Source organism: Rhizomucor pusillus (assembly GCF_041956525.1).
Source record: "Rhizomucor pusillus strain CBS 183.67 unplaced genomic scaffold VTP01scaffold_8, whole genome shotgun sequence".
In the NCBI taxonomy this organism is placed as follows: domain Eukaryota; kingdom Fungi; phylum Mucoromycota; class Mucoromycetes; order Mucorales; family Lichtheimiaceae; genus Rhizomucor; species Rhizomucor pusillus.
In genome coordinates this window covers 796,598-817,536 of record NW_027192150.1, presented here as the reverse complement: position 1 = coordinate 817,536, position 20,939 = coordinate 796,598, and the positions used below count along the sequence as shown (strand labels likewise).

At 45.3% G+C, this 20,939-nt stretch overlaps 15 protein-coding genes across 15 annotated transcripts; 5 read left to right on the top strand and 10 right to left on the bottom strand.

The window, feature by feature from the left end:
* Positions 1-272: 272 nt before the first annotated feature.
* Positions 273-1,446, bottom strand: VTP01DRAFT_10314 (uncharacterized protein; the record flags this gene model as incomplete). The annotated part of the gene is made up of 7 exons (XM_069378663.1): positions 273-294; positions 397-538; positions 594-672; positions 784-883; positions 940-1,218; positions 1,287-1,306; positions 1,372-1,446. The coding sequence occupies 7 exons, from the start codon at positions 1,444-1,446 to the stop codon at positions 273-275; spliced, it is 717 nt and encodes a 238-aa protein (XP_069239739.1).
* A 207-nt stretch (positions 1,447-1,653) lies between these two features.
* Positions 1,654-2,164, bottom strand: VTP01DRAFT_10313 (uncharacterized protein; the record flags this gene model as incomplete). The annotated part of the gene is made up of 2 exons (XM_069378662.1): positions 1,654-1,985; positions 2,068-2,164. 2 exons carry the CDS (start codon positions 2,162-2,164, stop codon positions 1,654-1,656), a joined length of 429 nt encoding a protein of 142 aa, XP_069239738.1.
* A 29-nt stretch (positions 2,165-2,193) lies between these two features.
* Positions 2,194-2,424, bottom strand: VTP01DRAFT_10312 (uncharacterized protein; the record flags this gene model as incomplete). Its single annotated transcript, XM_069378661.1, has 1 exon — positions 2,194-2,424. One exon carries the CDS (start codon positions 2,422-2,424, stop codon positions 2,194-2,196), a length of 231 nt encoding a protein of 76 aa, XP_069239737.1.
* Positions 2,425-2,509: 85 nt separating this feature from the next.
* On the bottom strand, positions 2,510-3,289 carry VTP01DRAFT_10311 (uncharacterized protein; the record flags this gene model as incomplete). Its single annotated transcript, XM_069378660.1, has 1 exon — positions 2,510-3,289. The coding sequence occupies one exon, from the start codon at positions 3,287-3,289 to the stop codon at positions 2,510-2,512; it is 780 nt and encodes a 259-aa protein (XP_069239736.1).
* A 36-nt stretch (positions 3,290-3,325) lies between these two features.
* Positions 3,326-3,757, bottom strand: VTP01DRAFT_10310 (uncharacterized protein; the record flags this gene model as incomplete). Its single annotated transcript, XM_069378659.1, has 1 exon — positions 3,326-3,757. One exon carries the CDS (start codon positions 3,755-3,757, stop codon positions 3,326-3,328), a length of 432 nt encoding a protein of 143 aa, XP_069239735.1.
* Positions 3,758-3,845: 88 nt separating this feature from the next.
* On the bottom strand, positions 3,846-4,637 carry VTP01DRAFT_10309 (uncharacterized protein; the record flags this gene model as incomplete). The annotated part of the gene is made up of 4 exons (XM_069378657.1): positions 3,846-4,009; positions 4,072-4,099; positions 4,174-4,426; positions 4,492-4,637. 4 exons carry the CDS (start codon positions 4,635-4,637, stop codon positions 3,846-3,848), a joined length of 591 nt encoding a protein of 196 aa, XP_069239734.1.
* Positions 4,638-5,090: 453 nt separating this feature from the next.
* VTP01DRAFT_10308 (uncharacterized protein) lies at positions 5,091-5,634 on the top strand (the record flags this gene model as incomplete). Its single annotated transcript, XM_069378656.1, has 5 exons — positions 5,091-5,200; positions 5,268-5,278; positions 5,339-5,368; positions 5,449-5,557; positions 5,616-5,634. The coding sequence occupies 5 exons, from the start codon at positions 5,091-5,093 to the stop codon at positions 5,632-5,634; spliced, it is 279 nt and encodes a 92-aa protein (XP_069239733.1).
* A 1,544-nt stretch (positions 5,635-7,178) lies between these two features.
* VTP01DRAFT_10307 (uncharacterized protein) lies at positions 7,179-8,196 on the top strand (the record flags this gene model as incomplete). Its single annotated transcript, XM_069378655.1, has 2 exons — positions 7,179-7,590; positions 7,664-8,196. 2 exons carry the CDS (start codon positions 7,179-7,181, stop codon positions 8,194-8,196), a joined length of 945 nt encoding a protein of 314 aa, XP_069239732.1.
* Positions 8,197-8,504: 308 nt separating this feature from the next.
* Positions 8,505-9,990, top strand: VTP01DRAFT_10306 (uncharacterized protein; the record flags this gene model as incomplete). The annotated part of the gene is made up of 7 exons (XM_069378654.1): positions 8,505-8,623; positions 8,687-8,843; positions 8,904-8,969; positions 9,037-9,353; positions 9,407-9,512; positions 9,570-9,869; positions 9,937-9,990. The coding sequence occupies 7 exons, from the start codon at positions 8,505-8,507 to the stop codon at positions 9,988-9,990; spliced, it is 1,119 nt and encodes a 372-aa protein (XP_069239731.1).
* A 436-nt stretch (positions 9,991-10,426) lies between these two features.
* Positions 10,427-11,782, bottom strand: VTP01DRAFT_10305 (uncharacterized protein; the record flags this gene model as incomplete). Its single annotated transcript, XM_069378653.1, has 1 exon — positions 10,427-11,782. One exon carries the CDS (start codon positions 11,780-11,782, stop codon positions 10,427-10,429), a length of 1,356 nt encoding a protein of 451 aa, XP_069239730.1.
* A 1,948-nt stretch (positions 11,783-13,730) lies between these two features.
* On the bottom strand, positions 13,731-15,665 carry VTP01DRAFT_10304 (uncharacterized protein; the record flags this gene model as incomplete). The annotated part of the gene is made up of 12 exons (XM_069378652.1): positions 13,731-13,742; positions 13,808-13,863; positions 13,951-14,143; positions 14,207-14,263; positions 14,332-14,353; positions 14,723-14,781; positions 14,852-14,889; positions 14,951-14,985; positions 15,053-15,154; positions 15,233-15,242; positions 15,285-15,563; positions 15,626-15,665. The coding sequence occupies 12 exons, from the start codon at positions 15,663-15,665 to the stop codon at positions 13,731-13,733; spliced, it is 903 nt and encodes a 300-aa protein (XP_069239729.1).
* A 114-nt stretch (positions 15,666-15,779) lies between these two features.
* On the bottom strand, positions 15,780-17,662 carry VTP01DRAFT_10303 (uncharacterized protein; the record flags this gene model as incomplete). The annotated part of the gene is made up of 6 exons (XM_069378651.1): positions 15,780-15,847; positions 15,912-15,937; positions 16,440-16,474; positions 16,546-16,664; positions 16,751-16,767; positions 17,559-17,662. The coding sequence occupies 6 exons, from the start codon at positions 17,660-17,662 to the stop codon at positions 15,780-15,782; spliced, it is 369 nt and encodes a 122-aa protein (XP_069239728.1).
* Positions 17,663-17,750: 88 nt separating this feature from the next.
* VTP01DRAFT_10302 (uncharacterized protein) lies at positions 17,751-18,127 on the top strand (the record flags this gene model as incomplete). The annotated part of the gene is made up of 3 exons (XM_069378650.1): positions 17,751-17,831; positions 17,902-17,958; positions 18,017-18,127. 3 exons carry the CDS (start codon positions 17,751-17,753, stop codon positions 18,125-18,127), a joined length of 249 nt encoding a protein of 82 aa, XP_069239727.1.
* Positions 18,128-19,105: 978 nt separating this feature from the next.
* VTP01DRAFT_10301 (uncharacterized protein) lies at positions 19,106-19,500 on the top strand (the record flags this gene model as incomplete). The annotated part of the gene is made up of 3 exons (XM_069378649.1): positions 19,106-19,239; positions 19,312-19,351; positions 19,429-19,500. The coding sequence occupies 3 exons, from the start codon at positions 19,106-19,108 to the stop codon at positions 19,498-19,500; spliced, it is 246 nt and encodes an 81-aa protein (XP_069239726.1).
* Positions 19,501-19,752: 252 nt separating this feature from the next.
* On the bottom strand, positions 19,753-20,754 carry VTP01DRAFT_10300 (uncharacterized protein; the record flags this gene model as incomplete). Its single annotated transcript, XM_069378648.1, has 2 exons — positions 19,753-19,825; positions 19,901-20,754. 2 exons carry the CDS (start codon positions 20,752-20,754, stop codon positions 19,753-19,755), a joined length of 927 nt encoding a protein of 308 aa, XP_069239725.1.
* Positions 20,755-20,939: the final 185 nt, after the last annotated feature.

The following is a 20,939-nucleotide window of genomic DNA, read 5'->3' as shown; positions in this document are numbered from 1 at the left end:
GCAAACCCTAAAAGCGTTTTGCGTTGTATTGACCCGATTCCATTGGCAGCTCTAAAGTGGGATCACTGCTGCTGCCACCCGCTCCGAGGATGAAGCTATTGACACTGGCAACCCACGCACCAAGGACCTCTTTGCAGACACGCATCGCCCGCCATATCGGAGCGAGCAATTATTCCTCTTGGTGGTCTTGGCACCAGTTGTTTTCCTACGGACGGTTGCACACACTATGTGACGGTGGGAGGGGGGCTATTCAAGGAGACAACGCTTTTCTGTCATCGTAATTTGACGACAATGCTACAGTGCGAGAACGACCATATCAGTATATGCAATCGTATGCACAGTGAATGTCAAACAAAAATTCACCCCTGAGGTGAGATAGAGACAGTAGTCACCTACCAGTCATGATCGGTTCCCTCCGCTTGCCTTGCACGATCAAAATCCTCCGCCGAGACCATGCACAGCGTATCCGTGATGGCCGGATCACGATACGCAAACGCGTTTTGCACGGCATCGTACCCAACCAGTACAATGTAGTGACCTTTGTACATTAGAAACCTGTGTTGACTCGCTTAACGTCAAATTCTTCTAGTTACCTGCATAGTCGTAGCCCCTAAACCTATCCAAGAACGAGTCAAATTGTCCACAAACCGACGTCATGCAGTTTTGTTGCTCCTAAAAATTCTCTAACAGTTAGTCGCAGAAGGGGAAAGATCCGGATTTTGGGGTTGTTCAGGCACAACAACAAAACTGAGTGTATACATTTCTGCTTATACGCCGACTTGCCTGACAAATGTAACAACGAAGGAGCGCTGCATTGACCAGTGCAATGATGACAAAGTTTTGAGAATACAGAAACCGTCGGTAATCATCGATAGGAAGGACCCTAAAATATAATGGTACGTAGGTGGGCTTCAACGAAACAAAAAGAAAACCTCTTACATTCGAACTATATGCACCGAGCAGCTTTTTGCGCTCGCAAACAATCTATTGACCCGTCGTTCGTCCTCGTCAAAAGCTGCCTTGTAGAATTTGTTATCCTGGTACTCCTTGCGGCTTCCAAAATAACTGGTATAGAATGTAAAGTCGGGTATATAGTTTCGTAAAAGGAATGCAAGATCAATTGTCCAAATGCTCTCCAGCGCACACTGTTCCGCGAGATGCTCAAGCGTACAGTCGAGAATACCCTTGCCGCGTATCACCATGACTGCACACGCAAGTCTATGTATATATTCAATCGTGAGTCAAACGATCGTGGAAAATCCTTGCTCGCAGTAGCAACAACTTGCCCACAGTCCCAAGAAGTGTGCTGTTTACACAATTAGCCAAGTAAGAAACAATGTTGAGTATTCAATGGGAAATGACCCTGTTTACCTGATGTATATGTGGCACGCAGTGATCATTGAAGCGAGCGTAGCTGCCATTGCCGTCTTCCTCAGTCTCGCTCATACTACTTCAAAGAGAGCATCTGTACACGCCCGAGCGCTCGGTCTGTCAATTACAAAAGGACGAATTTATACACAGTTTTTTTCTACACATGCTGCGGGAGAGGGATGGAGTGGATATATATACATACAAGTAATTGATGATATGCAAAGGAAGGGGAGAATACATAGTTTGGAACAGGCGGTTGCGGCCGATGGTGTATGCTGATTGTTAGAGCATTTCTTCTATCATAAGGTCGAGCAACAAAAATCGAGCTTGCGTAGGCATAAGATTAAGCATGACAGGTAGTTCCATGGCTGCTTCTGGGTAGTGCGGCTCCTTCTTAGCAGCAGCCATTTTCCGTGTGACATCGTTGTTGTTACTGTAGTTATTGTCATTATCAGAAGTAGAAGAGCGATGTTCCAGCTGCTGTGCTTCGTGGCACATTCGTCTATACAACTCCATAGCTTGATCCGTGACATAGTATGCCCAAGTTTTGAAAACTGGCAAGGGTAGGCATCGGAGCGGTTCATCCAAGTCGCGCTGGATGGCTTCGCATATGCCTGGTATCGTAACAACGGCGCGAAACAATATCAACTCACAGGGACCCGGTATTATCAGCGTAAACGGAGCAATCTCCAATACATCTCTGTGGAGTTTTGCGGATGATGCAATGAGGCATCCGTAACTGGATGCGTGGATAAGGACACGACACGCGGCTCCGAGTGCTTTCACGAATCATCGTACTCGGTTGCTTTGTTGAGATAGCTGTTAATGCCGTGAGCGGGCGTTCTGCAATCCTGTCAAAATGGTTGCCGAAGAAAATAAGCTGCAGGTTACCATGTAATCCATAGGGTTTTCGTCTTTTGGTTGCTGTTGTTGTCGTCCTTTTATCAAATCTGAAGTACTGCTGGTTGCACTGAGCTTGGTGGTCGTCTCCTCGTGATCCAACCGGGCAACCAACGCTGATATATCAAGCAGTGACTGGCCATTGTAAACCATCGATGCAGGAACGTTCTTCACGACCGAGCTGCAAGATGTGCGTGCTGTCTTCTGACCGCAGCGGCACAATCGGGAACGAGTTTCTTCAGTTCTTGTCGACAATGACAGAGGAGTCGTGCGTGTAGGAACGGTCGTCTTTGACAAGCGCCAGCAATCCCACGTGGACCCCTCCTAGTAGCTGAGCATTGGTAAATGGACGTGCGTTCTCTATAGCAGCAGGAGGAGACTGTTCTTGTTGCTGTGGATCAAATGCATTGCTGTCGACCTGCTCTACTGCAATAGGCAGTGCCATGGATTCGCATGTGAGTGCCATTCGCTGCATATCGTTGAAATATTGAAGCATCGTTTCCGCAGGAATGCGTAGCTTGCTTCCCATAATTTTTGCAATAAACACAGGTTCCGTGAGCCTGAATCCATGCGATAAGAGCTTTTCGGTAATGGCAGCGTCTTTGCTGCTGTTCTGCAATCTTCGTACAAAGAACAAGTGAACGTCGTCGCAATTTTCTCTAGAAAGATGATCGCAGCCGACTGCTTTTTCATAGTCGTCGCTCACTGGCGATAATCCGCCGGCGTTCTCCACCACAGTCGTATTTTGACGCGTCCGCTGTGCGCTGAACCCAATTTCCATCGCGTGAGACGAATTTCTCGCGAGCAATTGATTTGACCGGCTCGGTTTGCGTTTCACTCCATTAGATCCACATAGGTTTACTTTCAGTAACTTTGGAGCGGAGGCGTTAGCAGCATGAGAGCATATAATCGAATCTGATAAAGTGCCAAGCTCGTCGATGGAGGATAGCTTGAGATCGGCTGCCAAGCGCTGCGCTGCATCGAGGTATAGTTGTACAAGGAGATCGTTGTACCGCATGTCTGCGATGCCGCCATGCATTGTCGCGTCGAAGAGTCAATGGAACAGCGGGTGCTGCACTGAAAATTCATTGTTGTGATGCTGATACTGCAAGGGGCCCTCGTTGAGCAACCATGCGTGTACTTGTTTTGGTAGCACTATTTTTGGTTTTTTTTTCTCATCGGCCAGCAAGTCTTCAACTGCTAATTTAAGGGGCAACACGCCGTCCACGCGCACTAGCACCCTGTTGGATTGGTCGAAAAACACGGCATTCGCAAGGAGTCGTCGATGAGCTTTCTTTTTTTCCTTGAGTGGAGCCATGTTTGTGACACTGCCTCGAAGGGCTGTGTACAACAGAACGGCGCATGCACAGAGCACAACTCCGGCGACAATGCCAACAATGGCGCCAGTGCTCAGAGCTGGTACAGGAGGAGCTGCATCTGGCGACGGAAGTAGGTAATCAGTGCCGCACATGGCAGTGTAGTGCATACCTGGGTCACGCGGCGGTTCTTGTCAGAGGCACACTCATCATCATTCACTGCATATTTTTCCTGCTTACCGCACACTGCTCCGGCCATCAGCATGGCGCAACTAAGCGTTTGTACCACTGGTTTGCCCAGTTTTCCCGCAGCTTAAAGAATATAAAGAGCGCTGCAGTTACTGCTACGCAGGCAATAACGATCGCGGCAACGACAAAGGCAGTGGTGTACCGGACAGTGAAAAAGTCAATGGCAAATTGCCCTGGTTTCCAATATCGTCATTAATAATCGGTTCCTCGCGCGAGACACGAACTTGAACCTTACCAAGATAGTGCATCAGGCCAATCCCACCCTGACAGGATGCATATATACGTTAGTTATAAAAGTCTATAGTTGTTAAATCGGCTAAAATTTCTTATTATATACCCCAGCAAAGATGCCGCTTGGAATGGTTCTAACAAGTTGCGCTTCTTCGGTGATGCCGACAAACGTACATGCAAGAAACATGCATGCAATGGCCACTACTAGGCTGGCAAACGTGTATCCCGCGCTGTACGATAGCTGGTGGGACCCTTGGTCGTCCCCATCAAAGGATAATGTCAAGCTATTGTTGCCGATGTAATGCATTGCCCATATCCCTACACACGCCATCGCTGTTGCAGCCGCTGTTAACAGAAACCTAAACGTGATGGACACAAGTCAGCATTGTAAAAAGTTCACTGCGGATTATTTCACTGCGCTGACCAGTTATATAAACCTTTAATGTGTGTTCGTCGAGTTAAAAGTTCGAGTGCCGTCATGGCGCCGATAGTTGAAATAGCGTAGCTGGTGACGATGATGCCTCCACTAAACTCTTGATAAGCTACGTTTGTGTGTTGTGAAGGATCCATAAATATATATTGTACAAGATGTACATATTCAGAAAAAGAGAAAAGAAAGAGGAGTAGGAGGGCGCAACCGGAATATTTGATCCTGGGAAGCAAACCTTTTCTTCTGTCACTCTTTTTTAGTGGTAGTACCAGAATCCGTCGCTGTGGAATCGACATTTTAGTTTAGTTGGGTTTTTTCTTTCCGCGTCCGTCCATGTCTACATTGTAGATGCTGCAGGTGCATGTTTCGGGATCCTTTCCGGTCGCGCATGTTACAGCGACGGCGCGCAACACAAAAGAGTCGTAAGCACGAGCGTAAAGTTCACGAACGAATAAGCTCTTCCCCACCCGTCGCAGTTGCTGCTGGGCCGTCGTCACTGCTGCTATTTTCTAGGAATTTCATTTCTTCTATCTTTTGTCATACAATATATTCAAGCTCCACGAATTGGTTGATTTTGTGCTACAGGTCTGAAAATGGACCGTCGTCCCACGCTCGAGATCGACGTCCCCAGCAACCTGTCCCTTTTTGTAACGCCGAAGAAGCAAGGCCTAGCTTATCCTTTCCCCATAAATACAGTAGACGAGTAGGGTGGGCATGCACACAAAATAAAACTTTCCTGTTCTTTCGAATATTACACACGCACAGTAAAGTATTAAAAAAGGTACGGTTGCACTTAATATAGTGAATACATACACTCTTTTTATGCATAAAGTTTATTCAGCGATGGAAGGCTATCAAAAGCGAAACGCCGGTAGGTTTTCCAGATCGCTACAATGGTACATGCAACGATATGGGTCCATTCAAAGTTAAAAGTGAGGTAAAACGTTGTAGCGGATGATGCGGACTCGCAGGTCGTTCAGTATATGAAGTCGGTTTCACCTCCATGTCATTCCAAGCCGCATCTCCGAGGGCATCGTTGTCTTCTTGGCGTGCGGGAGCGGTAACAACGAGACTGATAAAATTGAGCAAGAGGCGCTCCTATTGATACCTTTAGATAGTCTGCAACTACTCGGTTGACCTCACATCAAGACATAGGCCTTCCATATGAGGATGTAAAGAGGTCGGCTCTTCTTGGTCGGATGCCTTCGACATCTTGAAGACGAAGGAAATTGACTCAGAAGTCCTCACAGTATCACAACATTCTCTTCCTCAACTCTACAAATACATGCAGTATATGCGCCCTCTGCCATTATAAGCGGCATTTGCAATGGAGCGAGCGATTGGAGTGATAAAGCACGTTGTAACTTTGCGCAGAAATCCCGCGGAGAACTCACAGCAAGTCATCATCGCCTTAGCTGCTACAAGGCATATTATTCATATCAAAGAACAATAAACGACCGAGAGAAGTGCCGATACAAGATTACGACCGTGATTTCTAAAGCTCTCATACACCTCTTTGGACACGATCGAGAAACACAACGAAGACCAATGGTATCTTGCTCACGAAGTGCACACACTCTTGATATCCGAGACAGAGGGACATGTCAGCTCCTCCTGAGTTAAGGGGTCCCGTCACACTCATAGAAGAATCGGCCGGCCAACTCCAGCTGCAAGGACATCTAAAGGAATTCCGGGTAAATTGTTTGGTTCTTGAGATGTCAATACGGACCCTAAAGAAAGCAATCGATGCTGGATAGATGGTCAAGTTTGGAAAAACGAACTCCATACTACTGCAAACAGAGCAACCAACGAGCACTCCTCTGTGAATTATCGCTGTATGTTGGAAATGTTCCGCTCATAGTACATCGCTTCTTCATAATCGTCGGTGCATTTTTTTAAACAGCAATAAACGGATGTTTGCTGTTAAATTGCGTTTGATATATAGCTGTATTCCCTTCGCTTCGATTTGCTCCATGCTCTTCGGACTTTTTGCATTTTTTTCAGGCCGCCTTGATTGCATGCCTGCATTCGCATTGAACAGCTCAACATATGGCATCATCTGTGATAATTGATCCTTCAAAATGAACACCTACCATCGTCATGTCTCTCTTCTTGATGAAATTATTTTCCTGGATCTTCGCAACGTCGTTCTTGTCTCATTTCTTAAGAAGATCAGAGCATACATCATACTAAGTGACGCAAAGTAGAAACATCGTTAAAGTAGGATTGCGCTTTGTCCCGGCAGGTGCGTCAAATACATCCCGACAAGGGTTGAAGCACGCTCAATCTAGCACCGTCTATCTATAGTGTTGGTTACTTAAAACTTCTCGACCACTGCTAATTTGTGAGTGTATGTATTGATCTGTGGATTAACAGAACTTTTGATTTGCCTATTATGTATCAATGCCATGCAAAGCACCGGTACTGATGAGCTCATAATCCACCTATAGTATGCTGCTGCTTGGGTTTTTGCATTCAAAAAAGGACATTGGTCTGCTGAGCCTCATCAATGATTTCCATTGTTTGCTTCGATGGGTTACACAGCGTCACTGCTCAGTCAAAAGCGGAGCCGCAGTAGGGAGTACGCACCTTCCTTTTTGGTCCGGAACAGACCGAGGTGCAGTTTAATAAAAGCAAGAGATGCAAGCGCACTGTAGGAGATTACAGCTCAAGCATCAACCATGGTTTTCTTCAAGAAGCAAGTTAAGCAGCAGCAACAAGACTCACCATCCTCAACCGTCAAGATTAACGAGGATCAAGGAAACGACAATCGACTCCAAGGACAACAGCAACAACAGCAGGAGGAGAAATTTGAGCGCTTTCTTCCAGGTGATCCGATCCCACAGCCAGGCAGATACTTGGTGAAACAGCTGGCAATACTGGCTATCATGCTGGCCTTCGATATTGGTGTTCCGCTCGCTCTCTACTATGGCCTCAGGGACCGCATAGGTTTACTGTATTCCCTGATCATCGCTGGTGTCCCGCCCGTCTTGTGGGTGCTCTACAAGCTTATCTGGAAACGAGTCATCGACGGACTTGGTATCGTTCTTGCATTGTCGTTTATCCTCTCGGGAGTCGTGTCACTCGTCACTGGTAAGTCTATAGAGGGCAAAAAATACAGGAAACAGACAAGAAGATGCTGACAAATAACAACAACAATGTGCAGGCGATGCTAGAGCTGCCATTCTCCGTGACTCGGCTGTCGCAGCTGTCGTTGGCGGGCTCTTCCTTATCACACTCGTTCCAATCAAGACCAAATGGTTTGTCAACCGTCCCTTGACGTATATCATGGCGCAAAGCATGTTCTCTGAAGCAGAATACGTGTGGATCGACCGAGAAGGCAATGTTCGGCGGCAAAACGTGGTCGAATTCCAATGGGACGTGGTTCGATATTTCCGTATCAGCATGTACACACAGACGGCTGCTTGGGGTATCATTCTCATTGCCGAACTCGTTGCCAGCGTCGTTATGATCAAGAGCGACATGGAGACTTCTAGAATAGTCGATGTCAACAATATCATCTCCAACGCTGTCATTGCTGTCATGGTCCCTCTTTCCATCCTAGCTGCTATTTATGGACGTCGAGCCGAGAAACGAATTGGAGATGAATGGGCCAAGGAGAACGATTTTACCGCAAAGTATCGGCCAGAATATGCACACGAGAACGAGCGAGCGCAATCACCTGAAGAAGTTGCATGATCAATAGAACCATAAAATGTAAAGTGGCCCCCTTCTTCTTCTTCTTCTTCTCCTCCTTCTCTTTTTTTATACCATCGTCCATCATCTTGTATGCATTCCTTTCCATCTTTTCTTAAGTCAAATAGCATATAAAGCACATATATATGTATCATGTCTATAAATACTTTGCTGCCATGTTTATCATTTTTTTGACAGTTTATGGCAAATGGGGCTGGGCTCGTTTTGTCATCGTCGTCTTTGAAGACCGCAGGAACCGCGGCGCCCATCTCTGCCAACATCAATTGTAGTAAAAGCATCCCAGCACTACAATGTCATTCCTGGGCGGCTTTTTGGACACCGTGTTTGCTGCCATTGGGTGCTGTCTGCCGGAAGCGAACCTTAGCATCAATGGTCGTGCCTACCGCATAGTCAAGATGCTAGGCGAAGGGTAAACGGCAACTGCACAGCTATAACAGCAGCCAAAGAGCACCGTATTGACTGACTTTATTAGCGGTTTTTCCTTTGTATACCTTGCAGAGGACGGTTCCGGAAACCTGTATGCGTTAAAAAAGATCCGGTGTACGTTGGGCACAGAAGAAGCCGAGGTGGCGAAACGCGAAGTCGAAGTGTACAAGCTTTTTGAACACGAAAATATTATACGCATGCTCGTAAATATCTAAACTGCAATGCGTGAGAGACAAATGTTTTAAGCGTGGCATAACCGATAGGACACAGCAACCATTGAAGAGAGTGATGGCAGCACGACCATCTATATTTTGCTACCTTACTACAAGGTAAACTGGAAAACATGGCAGACCGGTGACAATGAGGCAAACTGTGTCTAAATAATGCTGTGTATAGCGCGGAAACTTGCAAGATGCCATTAATCGGAACCATTTGGACCAGAAACATTTCACAGAGAATCAAATGCTGACATTATTCCGTGGAGTGTGTTCGGCTATACAATATATGCATACTTACAAAAGACCTGGCGGTGGACGACGCCAGTATCCGACAAAGAATCCCATCACAGGCGGTGAAGATGATGTTCATCGGCAAGATACAGCCCCGCTTCTCAGTGGACAAACCCACCAAGAACAGTCCTCATCTATCGAGACCCATCCGCCAGGAAAAGAGGATGATATTATACCCTGGGCTCACAGAGATATCAAGCCAGGGTAAGTTAAGAGGGAGCTCGAAAACTCTTGCAAGGTACTCACATTCATGTTAGGAACATTATGGTCACAGACGATGGAAAATCTATCCTTATGGACTTTGGATCTGCTTGCCAAGCACGGATTGAAATTCACAGTCGTCAGGAAGCATTGAAGCAGCAGGTATAGCGGACATATGAAAGACGTGGAATTATGATAACTTACAATACGTGTGCGTAGGATATCGCAGCAGAGCATTGCTCTATGCCATACCGGGCCCCCGAATTGTTTGACGTAAAGACAGAAACTGTACTCGACGAGAAAGTGGATATATGGTCTCTGGGATGCACTTTGTACGCCATGGCGTATGGGCAATCACCGTTTGAAGTCAGTCTAAATGATCAGGGTGGTTCCATTGCATTGGCAGTCCTGAATGGCCAGTTCAAGTTTCCTTCCGATAACCGATACTCAAAGGAATTCCAAGACTTGATCTCATGGATGCTTCAGGTGGACCCCAAGTCACGTCCTGACATACAACAGGTAAAGCAAGATTTGAATGATAAGAAAAGGAGGGAAAGGAAAATAACTAAATGCTTCGGGGTTACAGATCTCGGAACGAGTCGACTCGCTTTTGAACAGGGAAGATGCATCTTCTTCATAGAGAAAAAAAAGAGAACTGTACTTTTACGATGTACAGCTAGTATCAAAGAGAATCTCTCATTTTCTCTTTGTTTCTGGATGTACATACAATCTACAATACACGCACGCACACACAGCACAGACGCGCTCCCTCCCTCTCTCTCTGTCTCCCTTTGTTTCCCTTCACTCTCCTATGTATTTAAAGATACATGTTTATCCCTTTATTCCTTTTCTTGCATTTTTTCCCATGCATAAAATGCTTATCTTTGCAACCCATATCTGGATATTCCGTTATCTCACTCTACAACGACCCCTGACGCGACGTGCATTTTGTCTAATCTTTCAAAATGGCAACCAGATGAAACCGAAAGAGGAAAGGAAAGGAACCATTCTTTTTTCTACTTCCAGAATATACATACACATATAGAATTGATTGGAGGTCATCTAGAGCGTTTCTTCTATATTGCAGGAGACGAAGGAGAATACATGCGCGGGAGCGAAGGCGGTAACGGATCAAATTGGTTGGACGACCTGCGACTATCCAACTGCTGCTGTTTATGCAACAGTCCTGTAGCCAAGGATGTTCTGCTGAAGGCCGACGACGATGAGTGGCTCTCGGGACTACGAGAAGAATGACCAGTTGCTGCCGGTGTATTAGGAGGGTATAAGGGCGGTAACAACAACGGCTGTTGTTGCTGTTCTTCGCGGGTAGTAAACAACTGTGCTATTCTTTCAATGAGAGCGGACGAGGATGATGATGATGGAGGCGAGGACGGTGGCGACGACGAATGATGAAGAATATGGTGGTGGTGGTTGTGATAATTGGTATTTTCGGGTGAGATGGCAGAAAGCATAGTGTCAATTGTTGAAAGTTCTGCATGCAATTCCTCGCGACGCTGCACAAGCGCCCGCCGGAACTTGTCAGGTTCAAGTACCAGCGTGGTCAACGCTGTTGTGACGGACCTCAGAGGACTGGAAGCGTCGCCGCCGCCTGCTATCGTTGGGCACGCTGCTGCGTTGCTTTCGCTAGAGCTTCGTCGACGTGTTTGCAGGGAAATATCATTTAAATCGCCGTCGTCGCTGAGATGATGTCTTGAGTAAGATGTGCTCCGGAGAGCGCTCTGTTGCTGTTGACGACAATGGTAGTGGAAATATCCATTACCATCACCACCGCCGTCGCTGTTCTTCCCTGACATCTGGCCAGCGTTAGTGTCCGGTGCTGCGCTGCTGTAAGTGGATACAGACGACGATGATGGTTGTTGGTGATGGCCGTTGTGTCTGCATGAGTTATTTCTTTCTTGCCACTCATTATTGTAAGCATTGTTGCTTGCGCTGAAACGTTTCCGTCGCTTGATGACTGTCCGTTTCATCGAAATAGGTCGGTGTACGTTGTGTAGCTTAAAGTACAGACCGCATGCATTGCAGATAGTATTGCCCTCTTCGTCTCGTCGCCACAAGGGCGTCGTTGTCGTCTGGCAGTTGAAACACTGGATGACTGGTGCGTTCCATCGTGTGCCTCCTACTCCTTCTCCGGCGTTCACAGGTGTGGACTGACTCACAGAAGAACGGTAGCTGGTTGTTACTCCACCGGAAGACGAGCGACAGCAGTCATCATCGTAGTCGTCCATGGAAGATCTCTTATTCGTTGTTGTTTTTGGCTTTTCTTGGCTATCTCGTCTTTCGAAAGAACCACGTTGGTGCTCGTCTAGAGTTGACTGTGTGGAATGTTGCTGCTGGCGATCTTGATGCTGTCTCTCCAAGTATCTTGGAGGCTCAACGAAGATGTTGCTGCTGCTTCTTCTGTCTGAATCCATTTATTTTCTGGAATTTGATATGAAAAGAAAGAGTAAGGAAAGAAAAAAGTATGAAGCAAGTCAAATGCGTACGTGTATGCGTGGGTGTATGGAGAGCTAGATAGAGTGAGAAGTGGTAACGGGAAAGAGAGAAAGGAGCACAAGACAAGTAGTTGAAGATTACAACAATTCACAAAGATAATATTTCCATGGCAACGTTCCGGTGCCCCAAGCTGATAACCAAACTTGGGGGGAGGAGCGGGGGTGGGAAATGGTGTTATCATTCAAGCTTGTGCGTGTGGGGAGAGACAGAAAGGCACAAAGAGACATACGATAAGATAACGACAGCAGCAAACAGAAATTACAACCTGAAGCTTTGGGTTTCCCAGGCGACAAGCAAAAACAAATGACCTCGTTCCAGATAAGCTTTCGTGAACCCTTCGATCCTGATAGATACGCCCTTTTTTTTTTCTTTTTTGCTCATCTTGTAGATCTTTTTATTTCCTTTTTCCTTTTCCTGTTGCTGCTGATGGTAGCACCGCAATTTTTATCGACACCTACAGGAAGGCGTACCAACGGACACTGCTCAATTTAGAAAGCAAATAATGATAAGCCCAATCGAGATAGTGGTAACAATTCCCGCATCCTTCTGTGACGCGAAAATCAAGTGTCCCCATTGAGCATATCCCGGGCTTTTACTTTTCTTGATGTTGCGTAAGCAAGTATTTCGCAGGAAAGCGGGTTTGACGCCGAGTCTGCTCCGCTTTTTCATTCCGGGTAAACAAACTTCCCCCTCTCACCGTAAAGAAGCAGACAGAACGTTGATTTTCTTCTTACATTCCATCTCCACGTGAAAACTGTAAGCGTATTCGTTTGTACGCCAACGAGCTTGCTGATATATATCTGAGAGAGGGGAAGAATTGGGGCTCAGTAGAACAGCACGGTTAGCAGCGAACGGATGCGCGATTTACTTGATGATTGTTTATCTGCATTGTTTGAACGTAGTAAAAGCAAATCAGGAACAAGACCCGAAAGCGGTCAGATAAAGCGTTCCAGGAACCGAGGGTTCCTTTCTCTGTATGTATGTTACGCTCTGCCGTGAACCTGTACGAACTTTTCCTTTTTAGGTTTTAAAGATAAGAACTTGTCAATGGGTCCTTATCAATAGATAATGCAAGAAAAAAAATTGATCGGTATCAAGCCGGCCCGCCGCTGCTGTTTCTTCTTTGCTACAGCTCACTATACTCCTTTCTTTGCTTGCCTATTTCCTGAAAAGTAAACTTACGGCAACAATGGTAATTAACGACGAAACTATGTACCAAGGTTTTGCACAAGACATTGCTCAGTTTAACATTTCTGTTTTGGACGTTGTACATGAATATTGCTGAATGCATTACCATTTACATTTACGTGTCGGCTTTCCTTTTTCCCCCATTTGCGCTTACACAATGCTAGTGCAAAGACCGTTCGGGTAGAACGTTGATGAATGGCCGAAAACAAGCTGAATCTAGAAATTATTTATACTAGAGTCAAAACCCTGCATATCCTACATTCTTCTAAGCTTTAATAATTATTTATTCTGGTATTCTTCCTCACTTGCATTGTCGCTTATATCATCATCAAAGTCAAGGTCGTCCCACAAATACTCCTTTTGCGGATAGAAATGCTTCCGCTTATTGCCAACTTTCATTCTTCTCTGTGCCTCCCTGAATTAGAAAATATACGGTTTCCGGTACAAGAACGAGCTTCACAGCAAGAGTTGATGTATATAAGCGGTTTGCTGGTGTTTCGAATGAATATGAGTCCAACCAACGGTACTTATTGATCAGAGGTAATATTCCAGCCAATCACAAAAGAGGAAAAAAGTTAACAGTTTTAAAAGGGTTTCGTGCTGTTTAGAAACTTCTCGTTATATTATCTGTCGTTGATTGTACATCAAATTACAGGGAAAGTCTGTATGCTGCTTTGCTTAAATTGGCTCCTAAATAGACAGCAAGATGATTAATGTTGATAGCAGACATTCTCATAGCAGTACTAAATGCATACATGCAGGTCAGTAGGAGAGGATAGCTGGTTAGAGGGTAAATTCGGGCCAAAGTTTTCTTGGAAAGTATGGCGGTTTAGGAGCCTTGAAGATATCCAGATTAGTTGACGCTGCTTGGAGGAGTCAATTGTGATGTATAACTTACCTCCGCAACCTCCACAACCACCTCCACAACCTCCACCGCCGCAGCTGCCACCGCCACAACCTCCACCGCTACTTCCTCCTTCACATCCTCCTCCACCACCACCGCCGCTGCTGCTGCCGTATGTCATGGAGGTGTACGAGACCTCGTAGCCAAGTGGAACCCAACCACCCCTGTCCGTCGTGTATCCAAATTCCTTCAGAGAAAAGACAATGAGTGTCTCGTGACAACACGTGGAAACCAGCGAGGCAAGACTGACCTTTATACTCGGATGAATAGACATTTTGCACAGGCTGATATTTTGGAAGTGGTTTATCTGTATTACGACAGATGCAGTTAGAGAAGAGTGCTCCTAATGGTTCAAAACTTGAGTATGATACTTGCATCTCGCTGGCAATGGTGGCAGCTGAGGACGAGGAGGAACACAAGGTGGTATTGTCAGGCAGTCTAAAATCGAGCCTGGCGAGACTTCATACTTGGTATTTATTTTGGTAAGGACTCCTCCTACCATAACTTTTCGAGAGTGGATGATTAGAAACCAAGAATAATATTACTGTAATTAGAAAAGTAAAAAATTTGTCACTACATTGCAACGGGGTTGTCTAGGCGTTCAATAGAAGCTAACGTGTTTAGCATAATTGTCAGTAGATTGGGAAACGATCCACATGATCATGAATAGAAAGTGGATAGTACCTCCACAATTAACCGTTCTGTATTCAAATCACTGTAAGTCTAACGATGTGGAGAGATCTAACGTAGAAATTGCCAAGCACACCCAATATAGCCGTAACCGATTTTCTCCAGATCCTTGGCTAGCTCTGCTTGCTCTTCCAGCTAGCAAGCGTATTATAAGAGATTCTGTTTTGGATACTTATATCAATATGCTCCAAGTTGCAAGACTTACGGAACCTTTGCTTTCTACCAGGTTCTCTCGCGCACTGCCTAAGAAGCAGTGTCACATAGAGATATAAAAGCTCTATAGTAGTATGCAGCGGGTACTTACCACGATCGTGGTAGCTAGAGGCATCAGCGATTCGTCTGGAAATTGTAGAATTAGTCACACAACGTCACATCAACATATGCGGCGGATTTTTTGAACACTTACGTCGCATTAACTGATTTGAGAGTCCTTCTGACGACATTCACTGCTTCCACGATACCTCTGACTTGAGACAACCTTACATTTCCACTTTCCGCCAGAACTGGGCTTTATAAAAACATCAGTGTTAGAAAAGATAAACGCGGAAAGGATCATATTCGTTGCGCAGGTGCTTATTACACTTGCCTGTAAACATCTCACATTGTCTCCTTTGTCTCCTCAGGAAGCAGGTATGTACCATGACAGTAATCAGGTTCAAATTTTGCAGGCGGGCCAAATGTTGCCTCTTGGATCTTTTTCCGCGCTTTGACAAGAGTAGGCATGGTCTCATCGACCTCCACATCGTCGATACCATAAGGGATATTTTCATTGTACCATGCCCGGTTTGTTTGCTTTGCATAATCCTCCAGCTTGGAATCAGGGATGCTGTCATCATGGTTGATGACTTTCCCAGTATGCTTTAGGCAGAATGCTCGATATATGTCCGGATACAACATGTGTGTATGCCAAGCCAAATCTACATAGATTTCGAGTTTCGTATCAGTGAAAGGTAAATCTTTGAGCTGCTGAAATATTCACCTATTTCAATGGTAGGTACTGCTACCAAACCAGGATTCATTACAATGATACGTAAGAAATCGCGATATCGCCTAACGCCTCGGACGATTCCCTCGTCACCCTTCCAATCCACTGACAGGACTGAGTGTACAAACTTGAACTGTCGCTTCACTGCTTAAATGAGATCAGCAGAGAATTCATATGGATTGCCAACGTAGGAAGCTTTGATAATGTTTAAAATATCTGTCCCCAATGTGTTAGCAGACTGATAACTGGAATACCATGTAGCATTTTAATTAATACTTGCTTTTAGTGAAATCCTGGTAGCGATTGCTATCGTTTTCTTCTTGCTCGGTAAGCCTCTTTTCAAGGTCGGTAAAGTCGCGGATAATGTCAAAATTAGAGAGTTATATCTTCTTTAGCATCTCGTCTTCTTGTTCAAGCACTTTGGGATCCTTTGGCAACCCACGTCGATCGAGCCAGACCTTTGCACAGCAACGTTTGGGATAATTGGCGTAGCCACATGTATCCACCGAGAACGTGTACTGGCATTTCTCGCAGCGGGTTGATACGTTAGGATCCATTCTTTAGCTGGCGTAGTCGAGCCTAGCATGATTGGCATCAGGTAAAAGCAACGTATGAGAGGATAAGTATGTATGCTGCTGGTGAAAAAAGAAAAAACACTCTTTGTGATGAATACTTGCCACGATGCACCGACATAATGTTTACATTTTGGACATTCTATGTATCTGCGCTTTTGATAATAGCTCTCGATGGACCTGGTATCCAAAACGAAAGGTAAATCTAGGATTGTTTATCCGAATGATTATCGTACTGAAAGTAAGAGCTGCTGTAGTATTGAGTGGGATACTAATACAGATATACCGTGAGCCAGACCAGTACTATTATTTTTGTAAATGGTCGAATAATTTTGCACTCACTCTTTGTTCGTACAAGATATTATCCTTAGGCCAACTATATACTTTTGAAATGTTGTAATTCGCATCTTCGAAGTATCTAAATGGGCTCAGTCTATGTGCATGTCTCATCAATGCGACGTCTTGCAATGTAGACAAAAAGTATAAGAGTCCGATATAATGAATTGAGGTTATTTGAGCATTTGTAGTCGATGCGAAGTAGACTCACCAAGAGGTATGCCGTCACTTTCGTAAATGCGGTGTAAAATCCCGTGCTGAAAGGTACCATGGCCAGGTAAACGTTGAGCTTTTCCTCAGAACCTTGCAAGGATGTGACCTCTTTGTGGAATGCCTTTAGCATGGAAAGGTACATCCAGCATGCATCAACTGTCACAACATCCAATGATGGATAATAATCCGGCTCGGGACGGTTTAGACCAGGATTTTCGCTCCAGTACTTGCGAGACGACATGTGTAAAAAAGGATACGGAAAGAAGAAGATGAGAAATAATGCGAAGCATCAAAGCGTTTATGCGTACGGTCCATTTATACTAAATGGGTGATTCAAAATGTGGCAAAGTCCAAAGCATTGTACAACGTCTCGTTTACTTAATAATCCGTTTGCTTGATAATCGATGCTTCAGCGGATCATGTGAAGAAAAATTACAATGTTATTCTTCGATCATGGCTACGCGAAATACGTATTATTCAATGACGACGTGGCTGCGGCGCAAGAGAGATTGGAAAAGCGACTTGGTTCCACAGAACTGGCTAAGCCCATCCGCTCCACAATAAAACCGATTCGCGTATAAAGATTTGTCCCACGTGGGTCCGGGATCAAGCGACCTGAACCATAATAGGCAAGTTGATTTCAGGAATGAAGATGAGGAAGGATGTCGTAGACATGAAAACATCCCAAAAAGCTTGCTTAGAAAGGGCAACAAAGGAATCACTTGACAGCTTCTTTCGTTCATTGTAATCTGAGAAATAAAAGCACCACGTCATCCCTCTTCTTTCTGCAACTTTTCTGTTCTTACCACTGGATCGACTTGCAAGTAGCTGAATGCACATTCATTTCGACAATGACTACGCCGCATATGACTTGTACAACAATCGCAACGAAGTTGGCGAATTCGACCATGTAGCATGAAGGAAGAACACAAGAGCTTTTCATGAAACGAACAAACTGCAAAGTCTTAGAAGGCTATTCATGAAGGAAAATGGACAGGATGTTGTATACTGTACCGGATCTGCCTCGACTGTCCCGGGCTGCTTCCGGCACCAAATGCGGTTCTCCTGCAAAGGCTGCGGTATACCCAAACGACAAGCATTTGTAGCAGACGAGGATCTGAAGGATAAGAACACAGATGCCGTGCGTAGGGTCATGTTGCACGAATAAACCGCCATAAGTCAAATCGCAAACCGAAAATATCAAAGGTAAGTTTATGTTCAAGGACTTACTATTCCTATTATCAATTAACCAGCTTGCAAACAGCTGCTCGTACGTGCATTTGAGACTAATCGCGATGCGTACGAATTTTACGACAAATATAAAAGGACCACATTTATGGTTCACGACATGATTTTGAGCATCCACGAGCCATAACTGGAAACTTGAGAGCACTGGTCGATACGTTGAGGATATCCTGTTTGAATATGGCAGAGCCATGAAGAACGAACAGCAATATCAATTCTTTTGATATATTTTCGTAAACAGCTCAAGGTTGATTCCCCTTTAGTACATAAGATTATCAGGAAAACCATCAATTATACAAATCTTGATCTTATCTTGCTACTCAAAAGTTTTGCTTGAGGCATTGGCATTTTCTTTTTCTATTCGAATTTAAATTTTCAGAACAAAAATGGTGTACCAGTACAAGATTCTCTACAGTCTCGATCTTTTTTACGTTGTAACTCACGAAAAGCATGAGACGTTGGAGGGATATACCTTTAAACTTGTCACAAAGGACGCGGTTTCACTCGCTATCAGCATGTTGCCACGGATGTTGTCTCTGCTGGATCGGGTGGCTCAGCAATGTGCCACCAGCAACAATGCAAGTCGCGCCCAGATATCCAAGGACTATTTCTACATATTACCGGTTTACTTTTCCACCTACTCTATTGGTATCGAAACTGAACGGTGGATGGGGTAGGCGGAAGCCGGAATATTCTTGCTCTCATTGGAGGGAAGTTCTCCGACAACAACTCTGATTCACAAAAAGAGAAAATAAATCGTTCGTTCGTTCAGCTTGGTTGAGTGCTTCTTGGGGACAGTTTGTACAATGATCTATTCGCAGTTACTAAAGAGTGTGCTTACTAGTTGATCCATTACTTGCTACTGGCTTGCAAAACGTACCATGGTTTGTGGCTGGAAAATTTGGGTTGTATTTGTCACGCCACTGCAACTGCAGAAAAAGGGAAAAATACGCACGGAAAAAATCAGTCGATGGATAGAAAAAGGTGGTGTGATCCAGCAACGAATTCTGCTCGGGTGCTGCCCTGAGGCCTCTATATATAAAGCCAGGGCCGTTACTACGGCAACACAAACATAATAACGCTTAATAGTCATCTCCCGTAAAGAAATATGTCTGGCCTAGCTCACTTTTTGAAGACATCCATCAAACCCGAAGTCATTCCGCTCTTTGTCATTGTCGGCGGTGCATTGACAGGCGCCGCATACGTTGGCACTCATGCAGCAAAGGCTCCCGATGTGGCATGGTAACTTATAAATATGCAAGATCTTGCTCTCTGTGGATCAGCTCGGCTTATACAAGATTCTATGCATTACAGGGACCACAAGACCAACCCGCACCCATGGCAAGACATCAAGGTACGCTTTTAATTAATATACATCGTTGCAGCAACAGCATGTTAAGTGACTCTATGTTTTTTGCTTGTTTGAGATAGGACGGCGAACAAGTCAAACTGTATGCTCTGAATCAAAAGTACAACAACCGCTGGGAACGGACGAAGTGGTGAGAGAGAACTTGATCTGTGAAATGTTATGGTGACCATCCCAACTGCGCACACTGTAAGCTACCTTGCTACCTCTTCGTTACTATCTCCACCGTTATCATCATCCCTCGACCGAACTAGTCCACATTTCTCTCACATGTCGCTCCTTGCTCCTTTGTTCCCCTTGTCTTTTTTGTATTTTTAAACATCTGTTGTTATACTATAATTAAAATAAACATTATTTGTCACTTCACTTTATATGTATTTGATTTCCGTTCATGACCATTCGAAAAACTTGCGATCTTGCAGACTTTTGGAATCCTTCATATCCATGACCCAGATAGCAGCCCTGCCGTGTAAGTTCAGTATAAATGAGCTGTCTTCGCAAAAATGTAAAAAATATGTAGCAAAAAGAAAACTTTACCCAATCTCGTTGGTGTACGAAAAGATGAATCCAGCAAACGGGATCATCTCCAAGAATGTTGCGACGACACCAAACTGATGATACTGCCAGAACGCGTGTTCGATTTGTCGCTGGCGACGGGTGCGTGACCAGTTGTGAACGTTAAAGTATCGCTTGTGAGCCGCACCGCCTCTCGACAGACCCTGGATACCAAGGAACGCAGCGGGACCAAAGACCGGGATCAGGTTCAAAGGCAACGTTCCGACAAACAAGATTGCATTGACAAAGAAGAGCTCCCACGAATCCTCTTTTTGCGCGTTGAGTAGCATGATATTGACAGGTGACAACAGACGGTGTGCCCGGACCTTAGCATTCTCAATCGACGACGGGATGCTCTCTTTTGCTTGCTTGACAGCCATGTTGAGCGACTCGACGACTTGCTCTGCAGTTTTCGGCGGCTCCTCCTTCTTGGCTTCTGCTGCTTTTGAAGGAGGTAAATCTTTGCGTTCCTGCAGGATCGCATCGAATAGTCTTTCGCGCACCGAACCGACAAAGTACTGTGTGAGCTGGCCAACGACGGCAAACGATTCTGCGAGCGTCAACAGTCCAGTTGTCACTGCCACCCCCGGTCCGACAAACCACTGCTTGGTGTCTTGTGGACGCAACTCGCTGTATATGCGCTCCAGCAGCCGCGATTGAGGACCGAAACCGTACTTGACCAACGGCACAATCACGACCAGGCTCACCGCACTCGCTTTGACAGCTGACACCAAGATCGGTTTGACGAGCTCCGGGTTGTGTGCGAGGTGGAGAAGACCGCGGACAGGGTAGATAGCCGGTGGTAACGGTTGTTGACGTTTTGACGTGAAGAGCATGTGTCTGTGCGTGTGTTGTGTGGAAGAGAAAAACGGGAAGAAGAAAAAGAAGAGCAAGTCGCGACCTCGCTTTGTGGTAGCCCGGTGTCTCTATTCTTATTATTGGCAGATACAAGCTCACTGTTGCATCCTGGCTGTCGTGACACATGTGGCAACATAATTGCCGCGTGTGTGGAACCCTGCCG